Genomic DNA, 21,961 nt, shown 5'->3' on the forward strand with positions numbered 1-21,961 from the left:
AGTCTGCTACTGATCTTTGGACCTGCCTTATTTTTTAGCTCATGGCTACTGACAAGTTGAGTAGCCAGACTAGATATGAAGTGATGTCACCATGGCTTGTGAGCCCCACCATGATATATTTGTTGTATACACATGGTCCATCCATTCCATGAAATCATATTAGGGCATGGGCTACGTACCGTGGCAAATCAAGCTCAAGTTTATCCCAATGTAAAATAGTAGGAAGGGGATGCTGACCGTTGAGACCTTAGGTTTTTACCTAATGTTTATTTGAAATTCAACCTATTCATAAGTGAACACAAACGTAAGTTTGCACCAAAGTAAACAAAAACAAAACACAAATATAAACTTTCTCAGCCTCTAAAATTTTTTAATGGTGGTGTCACTTTCACGACTGTTTTTTTTCTTATACAGTGGGATCTACCGGAGCATTGGATCTGCTCATTCACGAGCTGCGGATGGATCTGCTCATTCACGCGCGGATAAACTAAGTAGACTCGCTATGAAGTGACATCACCAAGTATTGTGGGCTCATCATGATATAATGATACATGTGATGCATCGACACCTTTCATGCATTTTGAAGAAATCATTTCAGGATATGGGCAAACATGATGAGGCAGAGCAAAGTTGCTGAAGTTGATCCCTACAAAAAATAAGGGGGAGAGTGACACCCACCACTGAAACCTTCCAAACTCCACCATAGTGTACGTTCATAAATTAACACAGACATGAAGGTAAAAACACAAATATCAGCTTGAAATGAAACCTCCGAAACATTTTAAAGTTTTTAATGGTGGTCACTCTCTCTATTATTTTCTTTGGTCGTCTCATTCATTAGAATGATCTCTAGAAATGAATGAACCGTGTGGATATAACACATACATTTACGGTGGGCAAAACTTAGGGACGTCACTTCAGTAGAGAACCTCGCGATTCGCTGCTCAACATGTGAGTAGCTAATCCGCGTCCTTCCGGAAGAAGCCTGCTGGATACGAACAGCACCTGCGCGCGTGTGTAATGGACAAAGGGTCTCGCCACACATGCACAAACTTAGGCCATTTATCAAGTGAATGCCAACCATCAAAGTAACTTGGACGAGATATCATGCTGGTCTAAAAATAGGTTGTTCAAATAAAACCCATCATTTCTCTTATTTTATAACCGGTCATTTTTTTTAATGCAAGTTTGGTATGCCTAATATGAGAACGGCCCAAATCTTTCGGCCAGGCAATCTCTAATTAGTCCCACCGGATCAAAGGTTTGGAAATTGTTGGTCCCACTCGCCGCCTGATAGGTCTCTGCCGCGATTCACCTAAAACATCTCACACGCGCGAGTCTCGATGTCTCGATAACTGCTGCGAGCCGCCACGTTTGGTGGTTGGATCAGCGGATAAACTAAGTAGACTGGCAACAAAGTGACATCACCAAAAAGTATTGTGGGGCCATCATATTCATTCACAAACTAAGACGTTTGGTGGTTGGATCAGCGTGATTCTGTGGCTATGATCCATCCACAGTGGGACCCACATTGTACGGTCCGGATTGCCTATAAAAGCCTTTTTTAAGCTCATGATCACTACCATTCCAGCCAAAGCGAAGTCCTGATGGAGTGCACCCCTTCCAACTTCCTCACTCTCCTCCTCATACTCTCCTTCCTCCAATTCTTTCCGGCCAATTCTCAGGGCGGGGCCACCACCTTCTTCCCGGAAAAAGCCCTCCCGACAAAATCCGGCTACCTTCCGATCAACAGCACGTCTGGCTCAGCCATGTTCTACGCCTTCTACGAAGCCCAGCAACCCAATTCTGAAATCTCCAAGACACCGCTCCTCGTCTGGCTTCAAGGCGGCCCGGGCTGCTCTTCCTTGCTCGGTAACTTCTTCGAGCTCGGCCCGTGGCTTGTGCACTCTAATTCCAGTGATAGGAAAAACCCATTTCTCAAATCCAATCCCGGCGCCTGGAACCGTCTCTTCGGCCTAATTTTCATAGACAACCCGATCGGCACCGGCTTTAGCATTGCCGCCACGGAAGATGAGATCCCAAGAAACCAGAATTCAGTAGCCAAACACCTCTTCATTGCCCTCCAAGCATTTCTATCTTCAAACCCGTCTTTCAAGTCCCGCCCTCTGTATATAACAGGAGAGAGCTATGCAGGGAAATTCGTTTCGGCAATCGGATACTATATCTTGCAACAGAACTCGAAACTTCCCACGTCGCGCCGTGTGAATTTACAGGGCGTCTCGATTGGGAACGGGATGATGCATCCCGTCACTCAGGTGGCGACCCATGCAGTGACTGCGTACTACTCTGGCCTGATCAATGCAAAGCAGCGTGACCAACTTGAGGAATTCCAAGCCAGAGCGGTTAAATTGACCAGAGAGGGGAGATGGAGGGAAGCGACGGCTGCCCGGAGCCATGTGTTGGGTTGGTTGAGGAACACGACTGGCTTAGCGACGATTAATGACCTGAGTAAGAAAAGGCCTTACGAGACGAACATCGTTGGCCTTTTTCTGCAGAAGGAAGAGGTGAAGGTGGCATTGGGTGTGGAGAAAGGGATGGTTTGGAAGAACTGTGGTGGTGTTGTGGGGAGTGTTTTCCGTGAGGATGTGATGAAGAGTGTGAAGTTTATGGTGGAGGATTTGGTGAAGAAGAGTCGAGTGCTTTTGTATCAGGGGCAGTTTGATCTGAGAGATGGGGTGGCATCAACAGAGGCTTGGATGAAGGAGATGGAGTGGGACGGATTGGAGAGGTTTCTAAATGCGGATAGGAAGGTTTGGAGAGTGAATGGAGAGGTGAGTGGGTATGTACAGAGATGGGGAAGCTTGACCCATGTAGCCGTTTCAAGGGCTGGACACTACGTGCCGGCCGATCAAGGATTGAATTCTCAGGCGATGATCGAAGATTGGGTTTTGGAGAAGGGCTTGTTTGGTGATGAGAAAATGGTCATTTCGACCTTCCGTGACACTCTTTGAATCGACTTTCCGGTTGTAATAAAATAAGTTTGGTTTGGATTGCAGGAATTCAAAACAAATTGAAAGTTCATTACTGTTGAGTTTGATATGTATCCTGCAATAGAATAAATTGGGTCGATTTGGTTTGGCCAAAAGATCAGTTTGATCAATGGGAATTTTGTGGTTGAGCTACGATCATTTCAGAACGACTACTTAAAACTTCGAGATTTTTAAAATCCCAAAAGATTATGAGTATTACCTGATTTTATTTTATTTTTTCTTTTCCTTTTTTATGTTTCCTTCAAAGCCAGTAACACACCCTCCATGTGTATTTGGATGACTAAATAGCATATCCTAAGGCTGGATTTGTACAATTTAAATAGCATATATATATCCCAAGGCTGCATTTGGATGATATTTTGAATTGAATTGCTGTAATTGGTTCAAGAAAGAAGCAATGATCAAATTGTAATGAAGTTTCAAGTATTCAAATGTGGAAGCATAATTCAAAATTGCAGTTACATTCCTTTCCAATCTAGCTCAGAAGAAACTTGATTGTCAATTGGAGCTTTGTCTCTCAACATGAATCCAAAGGTAATTGCAATGTAGTCATTTCTAGTTTATTGAACTGATCATTGCATAATTCAATTCACTACTGCATCCAAACGCAATCTATAGCTGCGAACACACAAGTGGGTCTTGTTGCAAATTCCAGCAATTTTGAATCTAAAAAGCTTCACTTTTAATAAAAGAAGAAGATGAAATTAAAGACATGGATCCCTTTGGTAGTAACAAAATTTGAAAGGCAGTCCTCTAATCTTCTCTCCGACCCATCATTGAGATTGCACTTTCACAATCTTAGCTGCAAATGCTTTAATTTCGGAAACCATTAACAAGCACAGACTTTTGTAGATTACATACTCTTAGAGTAACTGGCCCATTGGTCCTTGGCCTCGGCCCATTGTGCCCATTCTCTTTGTAGGGCTTAGTCCCTTTTGTCTATAAATAAAGAGGGTGTGTGGGAGAGAGCTAATGACCCCCAAAGGCACGAGTAGTTTCACCTGGCAATGTGGGGGACTATCATGAGATGTTTGTTCCGATTGGATGGTAAATAAACACCACGGAAACATTAAGGTGCACCCTGTGAAGTTTTTAATGGTATGATGGTCAATCACCACTATTTCTTACGGTATGGTCCAACTGATAATTGGATTTGCTTCATTTTTTGGATAATGTACTAGATTGATACGGAAAAACTGATGGACAGCATGGATGGATAATACATACATCAAGGTGGGCCCCACCGTATCCCCATGGTAAGGGCTGCACCATCTTAGGGGATGAGGGTGAAAGATGAGGCAAATCCAAACTTGAGGTGGAGGTGGGGATCGGATGCCTATCGTTGAAAACTTCATATGGTTCATAAAAGTTTTAAATCTACTAATTCATGGGCTCATCCCCTAAAATGATGACAAAATGAATAAAAAATATAAATAAAATATATACATCACAATAGAGCTCATAAGTCATAAAGTTTATACAAGTCCTTTTTCAAAATCTGCATCTTTAACACTTTTAGTGTTGGGGACAATGCTAAAGGTGGGGTCATTAGGAAAATCCTTATATAAATATTTTTTTAAAGTTTAAATTTATATATTAAAACATCTTCATTTCATGTTATTATGGTCACAAGACAATAAAAGAAAGAAAGATTGTCAATACTCCTTGAGCCTGGGGCTATGTAGGGATAAAGCTATATGTGACAAATCCATTCCATCCCTCTATTTTGCAAGGCGGCAATAGGTCAGGATTTTAAATGTTCAACAAATCCAAAACTTATGTGAACCATACCCCATGAATTAGTGGGGATTGAACACCTGGGGTAGATGATGTAGAGAGGGTCGCTGACAGTTAAATGTCCGAGATGGATCAAAAAAGGCCCGGTCGAAGACAGAAGTGATCCGGACCATCGGACCTTAAATCAGGCGTATCTCGCAATCCGGAATGAGTTATCGGATATAAAATATATGATTTTGGGGTAGAACGAGCTACTTTAGTCACCCAACCCTACTATGCTGGGTTGCCCAAGCCGAATTTGCGAAATGCCACTAGATCGACGGTCGTTTCCCGAATTTTAATTCTGTTTTTACTATAAATTGTAAGTTTTAGTTTGATTATAACTCTTCAGCCATTGGGCTTTAGCAGTTGCGCCCAACGTTAAAAGAGCTTAAAAAAATTAGGAGAACAGCTTGGTGAAGCCAAATATAAAACTTACTATTTTTGGTTGAAAACCTTGCGCACTAGTAAACATCATGACCGTCTATAAATACTATGAGTTTTAGTTGTAGTTTGATTTTGATTTCTTTCTCATTGCTTGGTATCCCTATTTAAAGGGTTGTGAACTTGTTTTTCTTTTTTTCTCCATTCATTAATCAATTTCGAATTTATTAGAATTTATTTCTATTTTCTTGCTTTCTTTCCTCGTGAATTAGAGAAGTCTCTGTGAGGAGTCTAGAGAAGTTCCGTAGATTCGGAGTAGTTATCCTCTTAAGGAAGACGGTGCTCAACCTCACGTCCTCCCCTACATCAGTTTGGTATCAAAGCAAGGTTTTTCATCGGATCGATGGCTTCTAATGATGGGTTGGACAATAATCCAATGGACGGTGCTCCATGTAATTAGCTTTTAACAGCTTTCGAAGTAGCGTATCGAGAGAATCGGCAAACCATGCAAGGGCTACAGGCTTCCATCGATCGCATAACAAATCGCATAGTGGAGGCCCTAGGGCAGCTCCGTGTTCCCGATGGTAATCCTCTACTAATTGTCGAGACTCGTAATCGCCCTAATCGTAGGATAGTATAGACGGTGCATCCAAGGGTCATTCCTGAGGAAGGGAGATCCAACAAGGAGGATATTGACGACATAATCTTCCAACACCCCAGACAAGGCAGTGATCAAGTAGATCGAACAGATCGGGAATTCAAGATGTCGGTTAATATTTCTAGCTTCAATGGCCAACTACACATTGAGAATTTCCTCGATTGACTTTCTGAAGTTGAGCGATTCTTCGACTATATAGACATCCCTGAAGCAAAAAAGGTCAATCTTATGGCCTACAAGTTGAAGGGCGGAGCTTCAGCTTGGTAGGAACAACTGCAACTCATACAAACCAGGCAGATGAAATCACCAATCTGCACATGACAGCAGATGAAGCAACTACTACGTGCCCGATTCCTCCCTAGCGACTACGATCAGGTATTATTCCAATAATACCAAAATTGTCAATAGGGTAGTCGGTCGGTAAGAGAATACACAGAAGAATTTTACTGCCTGACGGAGCGTAAAAATTTGGTTGAGACTGAATCGCAGTAGGTCGTCCGATTCAATGTTGGATTGCGTATGGCGATCTAGGATCGAGTCCAGATGCAGTCCGTCTGGATGATGAATGATGCAATCAAGTTGGTTACCCGGGCGGAAGTGTAACTTGAACGTCCTAACACACGGACCTATCCTACCGCAAGGGTTGTCGCGACATATTCGCCCTAGAGAGCTCCACAGTCCAAGGGGAAGGAGCCCGTAGGAGGAAGCACTCAACCTTCTACACTTATGAACCGGGATCAAAGAGCGGGCAAACTAGGCCCCAAAGGGGGGTATCGACTGCCTCTGGCCCAAGTAAGATCCCGAACTCCTATACTCGGCCAAGGAGAGACCATTGCTTTCGGTGTGGCCAGCCGGGTCACCTATCAAATACTTGTCCCCAGTGACAAGCGGCGAACCTCGCCATCAATAATGGTAGTGCTGAAAATGCTGAGGATCCAGGTATCGAGGAACTGGAGCACACCATAGAAGACGAGGCAGATGAGTCAGGTTAGGTTCAGCAGGATAATGGTGAATCACTCGTCGTGAGGCGACTATTGTATGCGCAAAGGAAAGAAGTACACCCATAATATCATAACATCTTCCGAACTAGGTGTACAGTGAATCGAAAAGTCTATGATGTGATCATCGACAGTGGGAGCAACGAGAATATCGTCTCTAAGGTAATGGTAGAAAAATTGTAATTGAAAACGGAACGTCATCCTTCCCCATATACAATTGGTTAGATTAAGAAGGTCAGCGAAACAAAGGTAACTGAACGGTGCATCATATCATTTTCAATTGGCAAACATTATATGTATGAAGTAGTATGCGATGTGATTGATATGGAATCATGTCACATACTACTTGGTCGACCCTGACAATCTGACCATGACGCCACTCATAAAGGGCGAGATAATATATATATTTTTGTCAAGGACGATCGAAAGACCATATTAGCCCCTATAGATCCAAAGGGACCACATGAAACTTTTAAAGTGGAGGGTCATTTTCTTTTAACCCTACGGGACTTTGTGGAGGAATCCAAAGAAACTGGACAGGCCTATGCATTAATCGTGAAAGGGAAAGAACTCGACCCCACCCATATCCCTGATGAACTAAAACCTTTACCGCATGAGTTTAAAAAAATTTGGCCTGACAACCTTCCTGATGGATTACCTCCCATGTGAGATATCTAACACCATATTGACCTTATCCCTAAATCCAACTTACCAAATCGTCTTCACTATCGAATGAGTCCGCAAGAGTGTGAAATTCTGTAAGGGCAAGTGGAGGAATTGATCCTTAAGGGTTTCATCCAAGAAAGCATGAGCTTATGCGTTGTACCTGCTCTATTAACTCATAAGAAAGATGGGAGTTGGCATATGTGTGTGGATAGCCAGGCCACAACAAAATCACCATAAAATATAGGTTTTCCATACTACGATTGGATGATATGTTGGATATGCTTGAAGGCGCGAAATTATTCTCTTAGTTAGATCTGAGGAGCAGCTATCATCAGATTCAAATACGGCCTGGTGATGAGTAGAAGACGACCTTTAAGACTAAGGAAGGATTGTACAAATAGATGGTCATGCCCTTCAGTCTTTCGAACGCACTTAACACACTTATGAGATTAATGAACCAAGTTCTGAAACTTTTCATTGGGCGGTTCGTTGTGGTTTATTTCGATGATAATTTGATATACAGTCAAGATGAAACCACCTATATGGAACACCTCAAGAAGGTCCTTCAAGTGCTCACTGAAAATAAAGTATATCTCAATTTTAAAAAGTGCAGCTTCATGACTGATAGCTTGTTGTTACTGGATTTTGTCGTAATATCCACGGGCATTCGGGTGGATGAGGAGAAGGTGAAGGCAATCAGAGAATGGCTGATTCCTACAAATATTCACGAAATACGAAGTTTTCATGGATTATCGACATTTTATCGCCAGTTCGTAAAAAATTTTAGTACCATTGTGTCACCAATCACAGATTGCATAAAGAAATGGCAGTTTGAGCTTTGCCGAAATTAAGCACAGGTTATCCATGACTCTGATTTTTGTACTTTCCAACTTTAACAAACTGTTTGAAGTCGAATGTGATGCCTTATATGTTAGGATTGGGGAAGTTTTGTTTCAAAAAGGTACGCCGGTAGCCTTTTACAATGAGAAACTTAGCGATGCCCCCAAGAAGTAGTCTACATATGAGATCGAGTTGTACGTAGTGATACAGGCACTGCGACACTAGCGACATTATTTGATTCAAAGGGAATTCATACTTTACATAGACCATCAAGCTCTTGAATTCATTAATAGCCAAGCTAACATTAAACGTGTGCATACTAGATGGATCTCGTTTTTGCAGAAATTCACGTTCGTGCTAAAACATAAGTCTGGACAACAGAACAAAGTAATCGATGCACTTAGTCACCGTACAACTTTTTTAGTCACTATGAGCAATGAGGTTGTCAGGTTCGAGCGTCTCATGGACATATATGCCGATGACGATGACTTCAAGGACATATGGGCTATATGTAAAGAAGGTAACCCCAACAACTTACATATGTAGGATGGGTTCCTTTTCAAGGAGAATCGACTGTGCATCCCCAAAAGCTCGTTAATGGAACAGATAATCCAAGAGCTACCTAGAGGTGGCCTTAGTGGAAACTTGAGTGAGACAAGACACGAGCTCTTGTGGAAGAGCGGTATTACTAACCGCAATTGGTACGTGGTGTAGGAAAGACAGTCTAACGTTGTTATATTTGTCAGACTTCCAAGAGGCAATCTCAGAATACGGGCCTCTACACCCCATTACCCGTGCCTGATGGCCCTTGGGAGGATTTATCTATGGACTTCGTGCTTGGTCTCCCATGAACACAACGCGGCATGGATTCAATGTTCGTGATAGTAGATCGTTTCTCCAAGATGACGCACTTTATTCCATGTAAGAAGACTCTCGATTCAATACACATAGCGAATCTATTCTTTAGAGAAACTATACGGCTACATGGAGTTCCCAAGACTATTTTTTCTAACCGTGACACGAAGTTCATTAGCCGCTTTTGGCGAATTTTGTGGACTCGATTCGATACATGACTTCAATTCAGCAGCGCCTACCACTCACAGACTGACGAGCAGACCGAGGTTGTGAATCGCACGTTGAAAAACCTCCTTCGATGTATTTTACAAGAAAAATCAAAGCAGTGAGATTTGGTCTTGTCTCAAGTAAACTTTGCATTCAACAACATGGTGAATCACTCAACAAGAAAATCTCCGTTCTAGGTTATTTATGGACGAGTACCTCGCTACACACTTAGTCCCTCTGCCCAAGCTCCCTATCACGAGCATTGCAGTAAAACATATGGCAGACAGGATTATGGGCATTCATGCGGTAGTACAAACCAAGCACATACCTAGAACGAAAAGTACAAAGAGCAAGCGGACAAGCATCGATGACAAAAAGTGTTCGAGGTAGGCGACCAAGTAATGGTCCATTTGCGCAAAGAAAGATTTCCAACCGGAACATATAACAAGTTGAAAATTAAGAAGATTGGATCGGTTCCAATCATCCGAAAGATTAATGACAACACTTACATTGTTGATTTTTCAGATGAATGACAATCTCACAGACTTTCAACGACGCGGATCTGACCGAGTATCATAAATCAGAGCAAAAGAAGAACTCCAGGACGAGTTCTTTTGAAGTGAAGGAGACTGATGTAGAGAGGGTCGCAGACAGTTACATGTCCAAGATGGATCAGAAAAGGCCCGGTCAACGACAGAAGTGATCCAAACCGTCGAACCTTAAATCAGACGTATCTTGCAATCCGGAATAAGTTATCGGACGTAAAATATATGATTTTGGAGTAGAACGAGCTACTTTAGCCACCCAACCCCGTTACGCCGGGTTGCGTAAGTCGGATTTGCGAAATACCTCCAGATCGATGGTCGTTTTCCTATTTTAATTCCGTTTTTACTATAAATAGTAAGTTTCAGTTTGATTATAACTCTTCATCCGTTGGGTTTTAGGAGTTACGCCCAACGTGAAAAGAGCTTAGAAAAATTAGGAGAATAGCTTGGTGAAGCCAAATAGGACAGTTACTATTTTTGGCTGAAAACCTTGCGCACTAGTAGACATCACGACCGTCTATAAAGAGTAAGTTAACTAGTTATAGTAAGTCGCGAATTCTAAGAGTTTTAGTTGTAGTTTGATTCTGATTTCTTTCCCATTGCTTGGTATCCTTATTTAAAGGGTTGTAAACTCCTTTTTTTTTTTTTTCATTAATCAATTTCAAATTTATTAGAATTTATTTCTATTTTCTTGTTTTCTTTCACTGTGGATTTGAGAAGTCTTCGTGAGGAGTTTAGAGAAGTTCCATGGATTTAGAATAGTTATTCTCTTAAGGAAGACGGTGCTCAACCTCATGATCCTCCCCCGCGTCAGTAGACGTAGACGACATAAGTGCCTATGCTAATAACCCTATGAACGGTTTGGATGGCATATAAACATCATGGCCGGACATTTTTGTTTCCACTGTTTTGTTTTGCTTGGCACACTTTGAGTTTTGGATCTACTTGATTTTTATACTCCCATCCTATATACTGTGGTCTTTCAAAACAGATTAACATAATAGATTTGTCGTGGACATCTCTGTAAACCCTACACAGCCTCCAGCACAGGTATATCTCTGTGACCAATCACAGGCAAATGCAATCCGCTCCTACTTTTCCTCTCTTCGTTGACTGACGCTGAAGGCGCAGATTTCACACTCATGTGAAATTAGTAGAAGAATGCTACCTTAAGTATGTGGGTGCACACATCAACAACACAATGCATGTGTGAGATCAATACCCACATGATGTCCGGCCCTGCTTGATTGTTAGGATTGGTGTCCACGTGTTGGGCGGCTTGGATCTAACACAAGCTTCCTAAGATCGTATACATTTTGCACCCACACATTTCATGGTTTCTTTTAATTAAACCATCCAAATTATGTGTACCAGTTTAGATGTATCATGAACAAAATAACTATGTTTATCTGATCATCTGGATGTCAAATTAGTGGACATTTTAATGGACGGTTAGAAATGAATGGTATCTAATGGTCTTATTTTAACAAAGGCGAGTCTGATTGTTCAACCAATCTTAGTTTTGGACTGTAACTAATCTACAGTTACTTCCATGATTTAGTAGGTTTAATTGGATTTAATATATGCATTTTATAATCAACCGAAGTATCAAACCCATCCCGAAATTCAAACTCAAGCGTCCTTTATTGGCCAGAGGACATCGGCAATGCGTACGTTAACAGTTTAAACCACAAAGGCGCAATTTAGCATGATGCAGATTGGGTGAGGCAGGGGTAATAGCTTGGTGGGTGAGGCCATAAATGTGGGGCCCACATGGATATAATTTTTTGTACATCCACGCCGTTCATATGTTTTGATAGATTATTTTATACCGTGGTCCCAAAAATTAGGCAGATCCAAATCTCATTTCAACCACACCACAGGAAAATATTGGTGATTGAACACCCAACATAAGAAACTTTGTAAGGCCCACTGTAATGGTTATTTTGCATACAACCTGTTAATAAGGTCACAAAGACATGATGAAGGGTAAAAACAAATATCATCTTTATCTAAAGCTTCTGTCTCCCAAGAAGTTTTTAACGGAAAAAAAAAAAATCAATCCCGACCGTGTGGTCCACCTGAGATTTTGATTGGACTCATTTTAGGGAAAATATCCTAAAATGATCTGGAAAAACGGATGGACGGAGTGGATATAGAAAAAAAAAAAAAAAACATATCTAGATAGACCCACGCTCAGGGCCTCACAAAGCCGTTACCTGTGACTCACCCAATCCCCTTCCAATCCAGCGGTACCATCTCATGCTCGAAGAACGAAGATGTGGACGCAGATTCGGTAGCTTCGTGGAAGCACAGAGCTCCGTGGATCGGTGACCGTGTAGCCCATCTTCGATGTATTTTTATTTTTTATTTAATATATCCACGCCCTTCGATGTAAAAAATGAAGCAGATTCAAATTTCTAAGTATACTACTCACGGGAAACGGTGGTGATTGAACGCCACTGTTTAAAAATTCCTAAGGCCCACCGAAATTTTTACTTGCCATATCATCCGTTGATAAGGCCAAAGAGACCTTCATGAAGGGAAAAAACAAAGATAAGCTTCATCCAAATATTTTGTGGCCTCCGGGAAGTTTTTAATGATGGTCATTCAATCACCAGTATTTCCTCTGATATGGTCCAGATTTGGAATATCTGCTTCATTTCTAGCATCATAATCTAAAATTATCTGAAAAAATTAATGGACGGCGTGGATATGAAATACATACATCAAGGTGGGTCCCGCAGACAGAGATTCAGGGAGTTCTAGTTAATTCCCATACACGGAAGCGGATTGGTTGATGTGTTTACGTGTTGTGGGAGTACGAGCGCTGACGCTCCTCCAGCTCCGTCCGGTATAAAGGGTTGATATCAAAGTCATATGTGTGAGATTTAATCTATATGCGGAATAGGCCCACGGATCTGTCTGTATATGGGACATGGCGATCAGGGGTCGGATAGCTTACCTAGCTGAGACGCTGCCATGGAAGCCGGATAAGAATACCAGAATACCTGTAGAGCTTAGGATCTTCCTCTCCTTCACACCCTTTCTGCAATTCACAAGATGAGACTCGAATTTCTGCTGTGGTGTAGGATTGGGGACCCAGCTCTCTTTTATAGAATCTGTGGAGAGAGTTTGAAACCCATCACAACTCTCTCTCCCATGCTCCACATTGTAGCATCCTAGTTCAACTCAAACTGTTGTCTGCGTAAGACAGCTATAGCATTCCAGCCCTAATACGCAGAGCTGCGCAGATAGACTGCGCAGCGCATCACCTGAAGTGGGGCCCACTGGTCTACTCAATCATCCAGTCCAACTGTATGACAATCCAGACCGTTGATCAGTGAGGGCCACTAAATAGAGTTCTTACATTCTCCCACTTGGGCCTCATTTGAGCAACGTCAATGATAGTCATATATATAATAATTTTGTAAATAAGTTTTGATATTTTAAGAAAATATCTAAATGGTTAACCAATGAAAACAATTGGACAGTATGAGTAATGCTATTCAATCTGGTCCATCAAGACAGTCAGTATCGAAACGTGGTAATCATCACAACATTTAATTTAGGTGAAGTGAGTCTAAGCGCGATCACAAATACTTTTAATCTTAACGACATAGATCACGAACTAGAAAATGTGGTATAAGGATTACACATTTTAGTGTGACAATATGTGTCTCTGAGGTCCTGAAGCTTTTAATGTCTCCAACAAAACACGACTGTAGTTCTACTTACTCAAAATTTGCGCATATATATAGAGAAGTAGAAATAAATCTTTATATCAAAATCATCCAAACAAACTGTATAAAATGAGATCTCTAAGTGTCTGTGAAAATCAAAGTACGCTCAGCTCCCACTAACTGAAAACATCTGTGGGATCAATGACTCCCATGGATGTTACATGCTCCTGAAATGACGTGATAGGGAGGCCTTTAGTGAGCGGATCTGCAATCATCTGCTTAGTGCTGATGAATTTCACGGACACTTGATGATTCTGAACTCTTTCCTTTATAACAAGGTACTTGATGTCGATATGCCTCGACCTTGACGAATGTTTGTTGCTACTAGAGAAGGAAATAGCAGCCGAATTATCGCAAAATATTTTCAATGGTTTCGGGATATGCTCCAGTACCCGCAAACCTGAAAAGAAACTCTGTAACCATAGTGCCTGATTAGATGCTTCATGGCAGGTAATAAATTCAGCTTCCATAGTAGATGAGGTTGTGGTAGATTGTTTCACGCTTTTCCATGACACAGCTCCTCCCACCATCATGAAGATGTATCCTGAAGTAGACTTCTTAGTATCAACGCAGCCTGCGAAGTCTGCATCTGAATATCCGATCAACTCCAATTGATTAGATCTTCTGTATGTGAGTCCGAAGTCTTTCGTTCTCTGAAGATACCGTAATACTTTCTTTGCAGCTATCCAATGTTGCATTCCTGGATTAGATAGATATCTTCCCAACATTCCAGTGACAAAGGCAATGTCCGATCGCGTACAGACTTGAGCATACATGATGCTCCTACTACTGATGCGTACGGAAATTCTTTCATTCGATTTTTTTCTAAATCATTCTTTGGACACTGAAATAAACCAAATTTGTCGCCCTTCACAATGGGCGACTTTCCTGAAGCACAATTTTGCATGCCATACCTTTCGAGTACCCTAGTAATATAGGCCCTCTGTGACAAGCTGAGCAGTCCAAGTGTTCTGTCACGGCGAATCTCAATGCCGATGACGTAAGAAGCTTCACCAAGGTCTTTCATTTCAAACCTTTGAGATAAGAATTTCTTGGTGTCGTTCAACATCCTGGTATCACTGCTAGCTAACAGAATGTCATCAACATACAAAATCATCATAACGAACTTACTCCCACTGGTTTTAATGTAGATACATTCATCTGCAGTGTTTTCTACAAAGCCATATGAAGAAATTACTTCATGAAACTTAAGGTACCACTGTCGCGATGCCTGTTTCAACCCATGGATGGACTTCTTAAGTTTACAAACCAAATGTTCTGAGCCAGTAGCTACAAAACCTTCGGGCTGCAACATGTACACATTCTCATTCAGATCCCCATTGAGAAATGCAGTCTTTACATCCATCTGATGTAACTCTAAATCCATATGAGCTACAAGAGCCATTATGATCCTGAATGAGTCTTTTTTGGAGACTGGTGAGAAAGTCTCCTTAAAGTCAATGCCCTCACGTTGGTTAAAACCCTTGGCAACAAGTCTGGCTTTATATCGTTCGACATTACCTTTGGAGTTCCGTTTGGTTTTAAATATCCATTTACAACCAATCGGCCTTATTCCAGTGGGTAACTCTACAAGATCCCATACTTTATTGTCCTGCATGGATTTCAACTCATCTTTCATGGCATTAAACCAATGAGAAGGATCAGCACTTTGTTTGACTTGTGTAAAGGATTCAGGATCCTTTTCCACCCCTATGTCAAAGTCGTGTTCCTGTAAGTATACGATATAATCGTCTCGATTTACAGGCCTTCTCTCTCTTTCAGATCTTCTTAATGGTTCAGCTTGTTGGGTCTGATCTTAATTTTCCTCATCGGTGGTTTGTATATAAGGTTCTACGTGGTGCTCTGTAGTGACTGCAGAATCGACTGCATCATTAATGTCCACGTGATCTGGATTGACTATGATAGGAGTCACAGTCCTTTGTTCCTCAAATACAAAATTTCTTATGTTCGTGCTCCCACTGTTTTCAGTGTCCTCAATGAATCTGGCATTCCCAGTCTCAACAATCTTGATGGAGTGGGAAGGACAGTAGAATCGATAGCCTTTTGATCTTTCTGGGTATCCAATGAAGAAACAACTTATGGTTATAAGATCAAGCTTCTTTTCATGCGGGTTAAAAATTTTGGCCTCAGCAGAACAACCCCAAACATGTAGATATCGGAGACTTGGTTTTCTCTCATTCCATAACTCAAAAGGAATTTTGCTTACTGCTTTGCTAGGAACCCTGTTTAATATATGAACTGCAGTTTTAATCGCATCACCCCACAGAGATTCTGGCAATGTTGAATTGCTGACCATACTTCGCACCATATCCATAAGGGTGCGATTACGTCTCTCAGCAACTCCATTCTGCTCTGGAGTACCAGGCATAGTGTACTGAGCAACAATGCCACAATCCTGCAGGTATTTAGCGAATGGCCCTGGATTGCGTCCTGATTCGTCATATCTGCCATAGTATTCACCACCACGGTCAGATCTGACAACTTTAATTCTCTTATCGAGTTGATTTTCAACCTCGGCCTTATAGATTTTAAAAGCATCCAGGGCATCTGATTTCTCACTGATAAGGTATAGGTACCCAAAGCGAGAGTAGTCATCTATAAAGGTAATGAAATATTTGTGGCCACTCCATGAGGCTGTAGGGAATGGTCCACAGATATCTGTATGTATAACCTCTAATAGATCTACACTCCTGGTTGCACCTTTCTTTCTCATTCTAGTCTGTTTTCCTTTTATGCAATCAATGCATACTTTATAGTCAGAGAAGTCTAGAGAATGCAAAATTCCTTCTCGCACAAGCCTGTCTAATCTCTCACGAGATATATGACATAGCCGCCTGTGCCACAACATGGAGGAATTCTCATAGTCTAGTCTTCGCTTGGATCCCACTATATTTCCATGCAAGGTATTAATATTATAGACGTGAGAGGCAATTAAGTCTAACTGGTATAAGTTGTTTACTAAAGAGCCGGTTCCAACTTTAATCGAATTAAAGTAAATACTAAAACTTTTATTTCCAAAGTGGAACGAATATCCCAACTTATCTAAACAGGAAATTGAAACTAAATTGCGCCTTATAGACGGCACACAGAATGTATTAACTAAATTCAAAAAATGACCAGACTTCAACTTAAGCCTATAGACTCCTATTGCCTTCACGTCAACTTTGACACCATTGCCTACGTATACTGAGCGCTCCGCATCAGTTGGTGGCCTGGCCTGTAGTAATTCCTGCATAGAAGTGCATATGTGAATAGTAGTTCCTGAATCTATCCACCAGGAATCCACTGACACATCGGTCAGATTAGCATGAAAATGCATAAGAACAGAATGATTACCTTTCTTTATGAGCCAATCCTTAAAACCTTCGCAGTCTTTCTTTAGATGACCCATCTTTTTACAAAAGAAGCACGGTTTGCCTTTAACCCGTTTGCGTTTAGATCCATTTCCAGATTGATTCTCATGGTTTCCAGATGGAGAACCAGAGAATCCATTATTAGAACCTTGTTTCCTCTTCCTTCTACCTTTATTCCCTTGCCCATGCCCTTGTCCTGAAGTTACCATATTAACATTTTGAACCTTTATCATCTGTCTGATCCTGTCTTCTTCTTGGACGCACTGAGTGATGAGTTCATCCAATGTCCACATGTCCTTCAGAGTGTTATAGTTTACCAGGAACGTGCCGAATTGGGGAGGTAGGTTGTTCATGATCAAATGAACCAGTTGATCATCAGTGAGTACAAGCCCTAGAGCACGGATCTTAGAAACAACTTCGATCTGCTCTACAATGTATTCACGGATGTTGCCTTTTCCATTGTAAGACGAGCGAGTCAATTTATTCAAAAGAATGCCCACTTCAGATTTATCAGATTTCTTGAATCGTTTTCCCATTTCAGTCAGGAAAACTTTAGCCTTATCTCTTTCAGGCATGGCACCCTTCATCGATTCAGAAATTGAATACTTAATGACTTTCAGGCATGTATCATTTGATCTAAACCATGCAACCCATCAATTATATTCAGCTTCAGTGGCATTATCAGATGGTTTTGGTGGTTCTGGTGTTATCAGGGCAAGATCTAATTGAAGACAGCCCAGTACAACTTCAATGGCGTTCTTCCATTGAGTATAATTAGACCCATTTAAGGCAGGGACTTGATGCGTATTAGTTGGAATTGAGACTGAAATATAAGAGATACACATATACTCACATTAGTTCATAGTTTCACAAAAGCAATTTTGTAAATATAAACAAATATCAGGCAAAGTTAATCAATTCAGTTGCTAAGGGAGGCATCAACTGAATCATCCGGGATGAAAATGGGCCCAACCATCACATCTTGGTGAGAATATGTTACATCATCATCATTCCTCCTGTGGGAGGAAATAATAACATGTTAGTGATCCTCCTGAACATGAAGCTGAGTGATGTAAGTCATGTAAATTTGAGACACTCAACACCTATGGGTGAGATGAGTCTTTCAGTTTTACATTACCAGCACCATTTACTTCACCCGTTCACTTAACTGCCAAACGGTAATCGTCTATGTTTTCGTTACCGTACGCATGAAAACGTGAACGCAACTGTATGCAATCTTTCTGATCCCAATGTTACAAGTCTGTACTTGTAAAGTTTTCATCGATTGAGGTCACTATGGTGGCTAACACAACCAAATCCAAAACTACAAATATAGACTTTAAGATTGCTATTATAATCTTGCCTCTCTATGGATTATATCTTAATTATTCTGATGCGGCCCACTAGATAGTTAGTTTTGATCAATGGAAAATAGATGATCTAAAGAGAGAACTGTCAGATATGTTTCGCTTTCTATGATCCAATGGTCTGTAATAATATTAAGGATGGGTAATGGGCCTAAATAGGGGCTTCATCAAAATTTAATCTGTATGATCTATACATCATCCTTAAGGCACTCATAATTAGATTATCATAAGATGGACGGTAATAATCAACAATTCATTTAATTCGACGATAGTGTATACACACCATTGATCCCCACCTAGTGAATATTTTATATGAGATGCCTACAGAATACATCATGGATGGTTTAGATCAATTAATCAATGGTTAGAGTGAAAATACCAATGCCAACCCAACCATATACGTGTGTAGTCCATCAATGGTAATGAAAATTGGGCCCATAAATCTTATAGAAGACCAGGCCCAAAAAAAATGGGAGTGGGCCCAGATTGGGCCCATCAATTCATCAGGCCTAGCAAAGGAGAATAGGTCAGACTTTTTGTTTGCGGGTCCAGATCCGAATGGACTGTAATCGGGTCTGTTGATCTGATGTAATATAGGTCAGTTCACGACCTATCGTCCCCCGTAAGAGGGAAAGAGGAAAGAAAAAAAAATTTCGGCCTTTTTCTATCTGCCGCACACAGCAGCTGAAGAGAGGGAGATAAAATCTCCGGCTACCGCAGCTGTACGAGCAGATAGCCAAGAAGATCGGCCACCAACATCTTCCTCGATCCCGTCTTGTTCTCCGGCAGTCCTGATGCCAAAAAAAAAAACGGGCAGAGAAGCAGCGGAAACAGTTTCTATGGTTGCCGGCAATGAAGGTGGGTCCTGAAAATGCCATCAATGGCTCCTGAAGCAGGGAACGGCGAGCCATGACCTTTGTTTGTTGATCCAAGGGTTAGCAAATGCTGCCGGCCCAGACGATGGAGGAACGGCATGACTGGTAAGCCCTAATGGGATTGAAATCCCCGATTTATACCAGATTTGGGGTTTTAAATCCCTAATATTGATACAATTGGATTCAGGGATGCAAAGATCCCTAATCAGCTGTATTTTGGGAATTGGAATATGAGATCCTTGATTGCTAATTTGGGGATGGAAATCCCTAATTCCTGATTTTGGGGATTCAAATCCGAAATCCCCAATTTCAAATCTGAAATCCCCAATTCCAACTGGATATGGGGTATAGGACTGAAATCCCCAAATTAACTGGATTTGGGGTTCGAATAATCCCTAATTAACATATAGATTTGGGGATTTGAATTCGAAAGCCCTAATATTGGTAGTGAGGGTGAAAATCCCTAATCGGATTCGAAATTTGAAATCCCAATTTACCTGATTTAGGAATTCGAAAGTCTGATTTGGGATTTGAATCCCTAGGGGATGAATCTGATTATCCATGCCTATGCACAGCAATCTCTGATACCAAATGTGGGATTTAATCTATATGCGGAATAGGCCCACGGATCTGTCTGTGCATGGGACATGGCGATCAGGGGTCGGATAGCTTACCTAGCTGAGACGCCGCCATGGAAGCCGGATAAGAATACCAGAATACCTGTAGAGCTTAGGATCTTCCTCTCTTTCACACCCTTTCTGCAATTCACAAGATGGGACTCGAATTTCTGCTGTAGTGTAGGATTGGGGACCCAGCTCTCTTTTATAGAATCTGTGGAGAGAGAGTTTGAAACCCATCACAACTCTCTCTCCCATGCTCCACATTGTAGCATCCTAGTTCAACTCAAACTGCTGTCTGCGTAAGACAGCTATAGCATTCCAGCCCTAGTACGCAGAGCTGCGTAGATAGACTGCGCAGCGCATCACCTGAAGTGGGGCCCACTGGTCTACTCAATCATCCAGTCCAACTGTATGACAATCCAGACCGTTGATCAGTGAGGGCCACTAAATAGAGTTCATACAATATGGACCCAAAATGAAGTATTTATTACATACACACCATTTATCCATTTGGATAGATCATTTTATAGCATGGTCAAAAAATGATCCATATCTAAAGCTCAACTTGACCACACCACAAGTAGCTGTTGGGAGTGATTCTCACCGTTAAAACATTCTTACGCCCAACGTAATGTTTATTTTCCATCTAATCCATTCACAAGGTCACACCAATGTGGATGAAGAGGAATATATATATATATATATATATATATATATATATATATATATATATATATATATAAATATATATATATATATATATATATATATATATCCAAAACTCACATGACACCTAAAAGGGTTTCAATGGTATATGTTAAATCTCCTATGCTTTTTGCAGTGTGGTCCACTTCATCTTTGGACTTGTCTTATTTTTTTAGCTCAACTATCTACTGAAGTACTATTACCAAGTCTTGTAAACCCACCCATGATGTATGTGTTGTCTCCACGCCATCCATTCATGTGAAGAGATTATTTTAAGACAGGCTATATAATGAGGCAGATCCAAAGCTTGAATGGATTCCTACGTAAAATAGTGGGGATTGTTAAAACCTTCTTATGTCCACCATAATACTTACTAGAGATCCAACTTGCTCATAAGTTAACCTCGGCATCAATAAAATGAAACATAAATATCAACTTTATCAAAAACTTATCAAGTTTTAAAAGGTTTTAATTATACATGTCACCATCTTCACCATTTTATATGGATCCACTCAAGCTTTAGATGTGCCTAATTCACTCCAATTAGCTACATGTAGAGTTGTACACGAGTTGAGCCGAGCCGAGTATGGCCCAGCTCGTGCTCGGCTCGCAATGCTCGAGTATAGCTCGTACTCAGCTCGGTTTGAGCATCGAGCATGGATGCCCTGCTCATGCTCTCCTCGTCCGAGTACAAGCCGAGTTCGAGCAGATATCGAGCCGAGTCGAGTCCGAGTTTTCAAGTCGAGTTTGAGTCCAAGTCCGAATTTGAGCAGGGTTTTCGAGACGAGTAACGAGTTACGAATTCGAGCTTTGAGCTTATTTCGAGTTATTAATTGAGATTCATTTGAATTTCAATTCGATTGTCAATTGGAATTCGAAGTTGAACAAAGCAATAAAATATATAAAATGCATAATTTATGATTAAAAAATTTTGATAATTATATATTTACATTGTTCAAAATGACAATTTACAACTATTAACCTCCATAAGAGGAGTGTCTTCTTGTATTGTCATCTGATCCATCGGAACTGCTATCTATTTTTTTATATACATATTAGTTCACTTCCTCTAAGTCAGAAGGTAAAGAGATATTTCTTTCATGCTCTTTTACACTTGGAACTGAATTTTTCAAACTTTCTTTATGTGAAGAATTGTATGTAGTACCCAATGCCTAATAAAATTCACCGAGACGGGTCAGGAATTTGAATTTGTTACTTTTTTTCTTCTTCTTGTTTATCGTACTCGATCCTGTTTCAACATCGTATTGTCTTTGACTCGAATATCGCTGAAGTCTAAAAACTTCTTCCATACTGCGTTTTAAGGTAAGTTGGAATTG

General features: G+C 41.0%; 1 protein-coding gene across 1 annotated transcript; it reads left to right on the forward strand.

Moving 5' to 3' along the window:
- The first annotated feature begins 1,571 nt into the window (after positions 1–1,571).
- Positions 1,572–3,108, forward strand: LOC131245608 (serine carboxypeptidase-like 50). Its single transcript, XM_058245182.1, has one exon. The coding sequence runs from the start codon at positions 1,608–1,610 to the stop codon at positions 2,970–2,972; it is 1,365 nt and encodes a 454-aa protein (XP_058101165.1). The 5' UTR covers positions 1,572–1,607; the 3' UTR covers positions 2,973–3,108.
- The last annotated feature ends 18,853 nt before the right edge of the window (positions 3,109–21,961 follow it).

This window comes from Magnolia sinica, chromosome 5, assembly GCF_029962835.1.
Source record: "Magnolia sinica isolate HGM2019 chromosome 5, MsV1, whole genome shotgun sequence".
Lineage (NCBI taxonomy): Eukaryota > Viridiplantae > Streptophyta > Magnoliopsida > Magnoliales > Magnoliaceae > Magnolia > Magnolia sinica.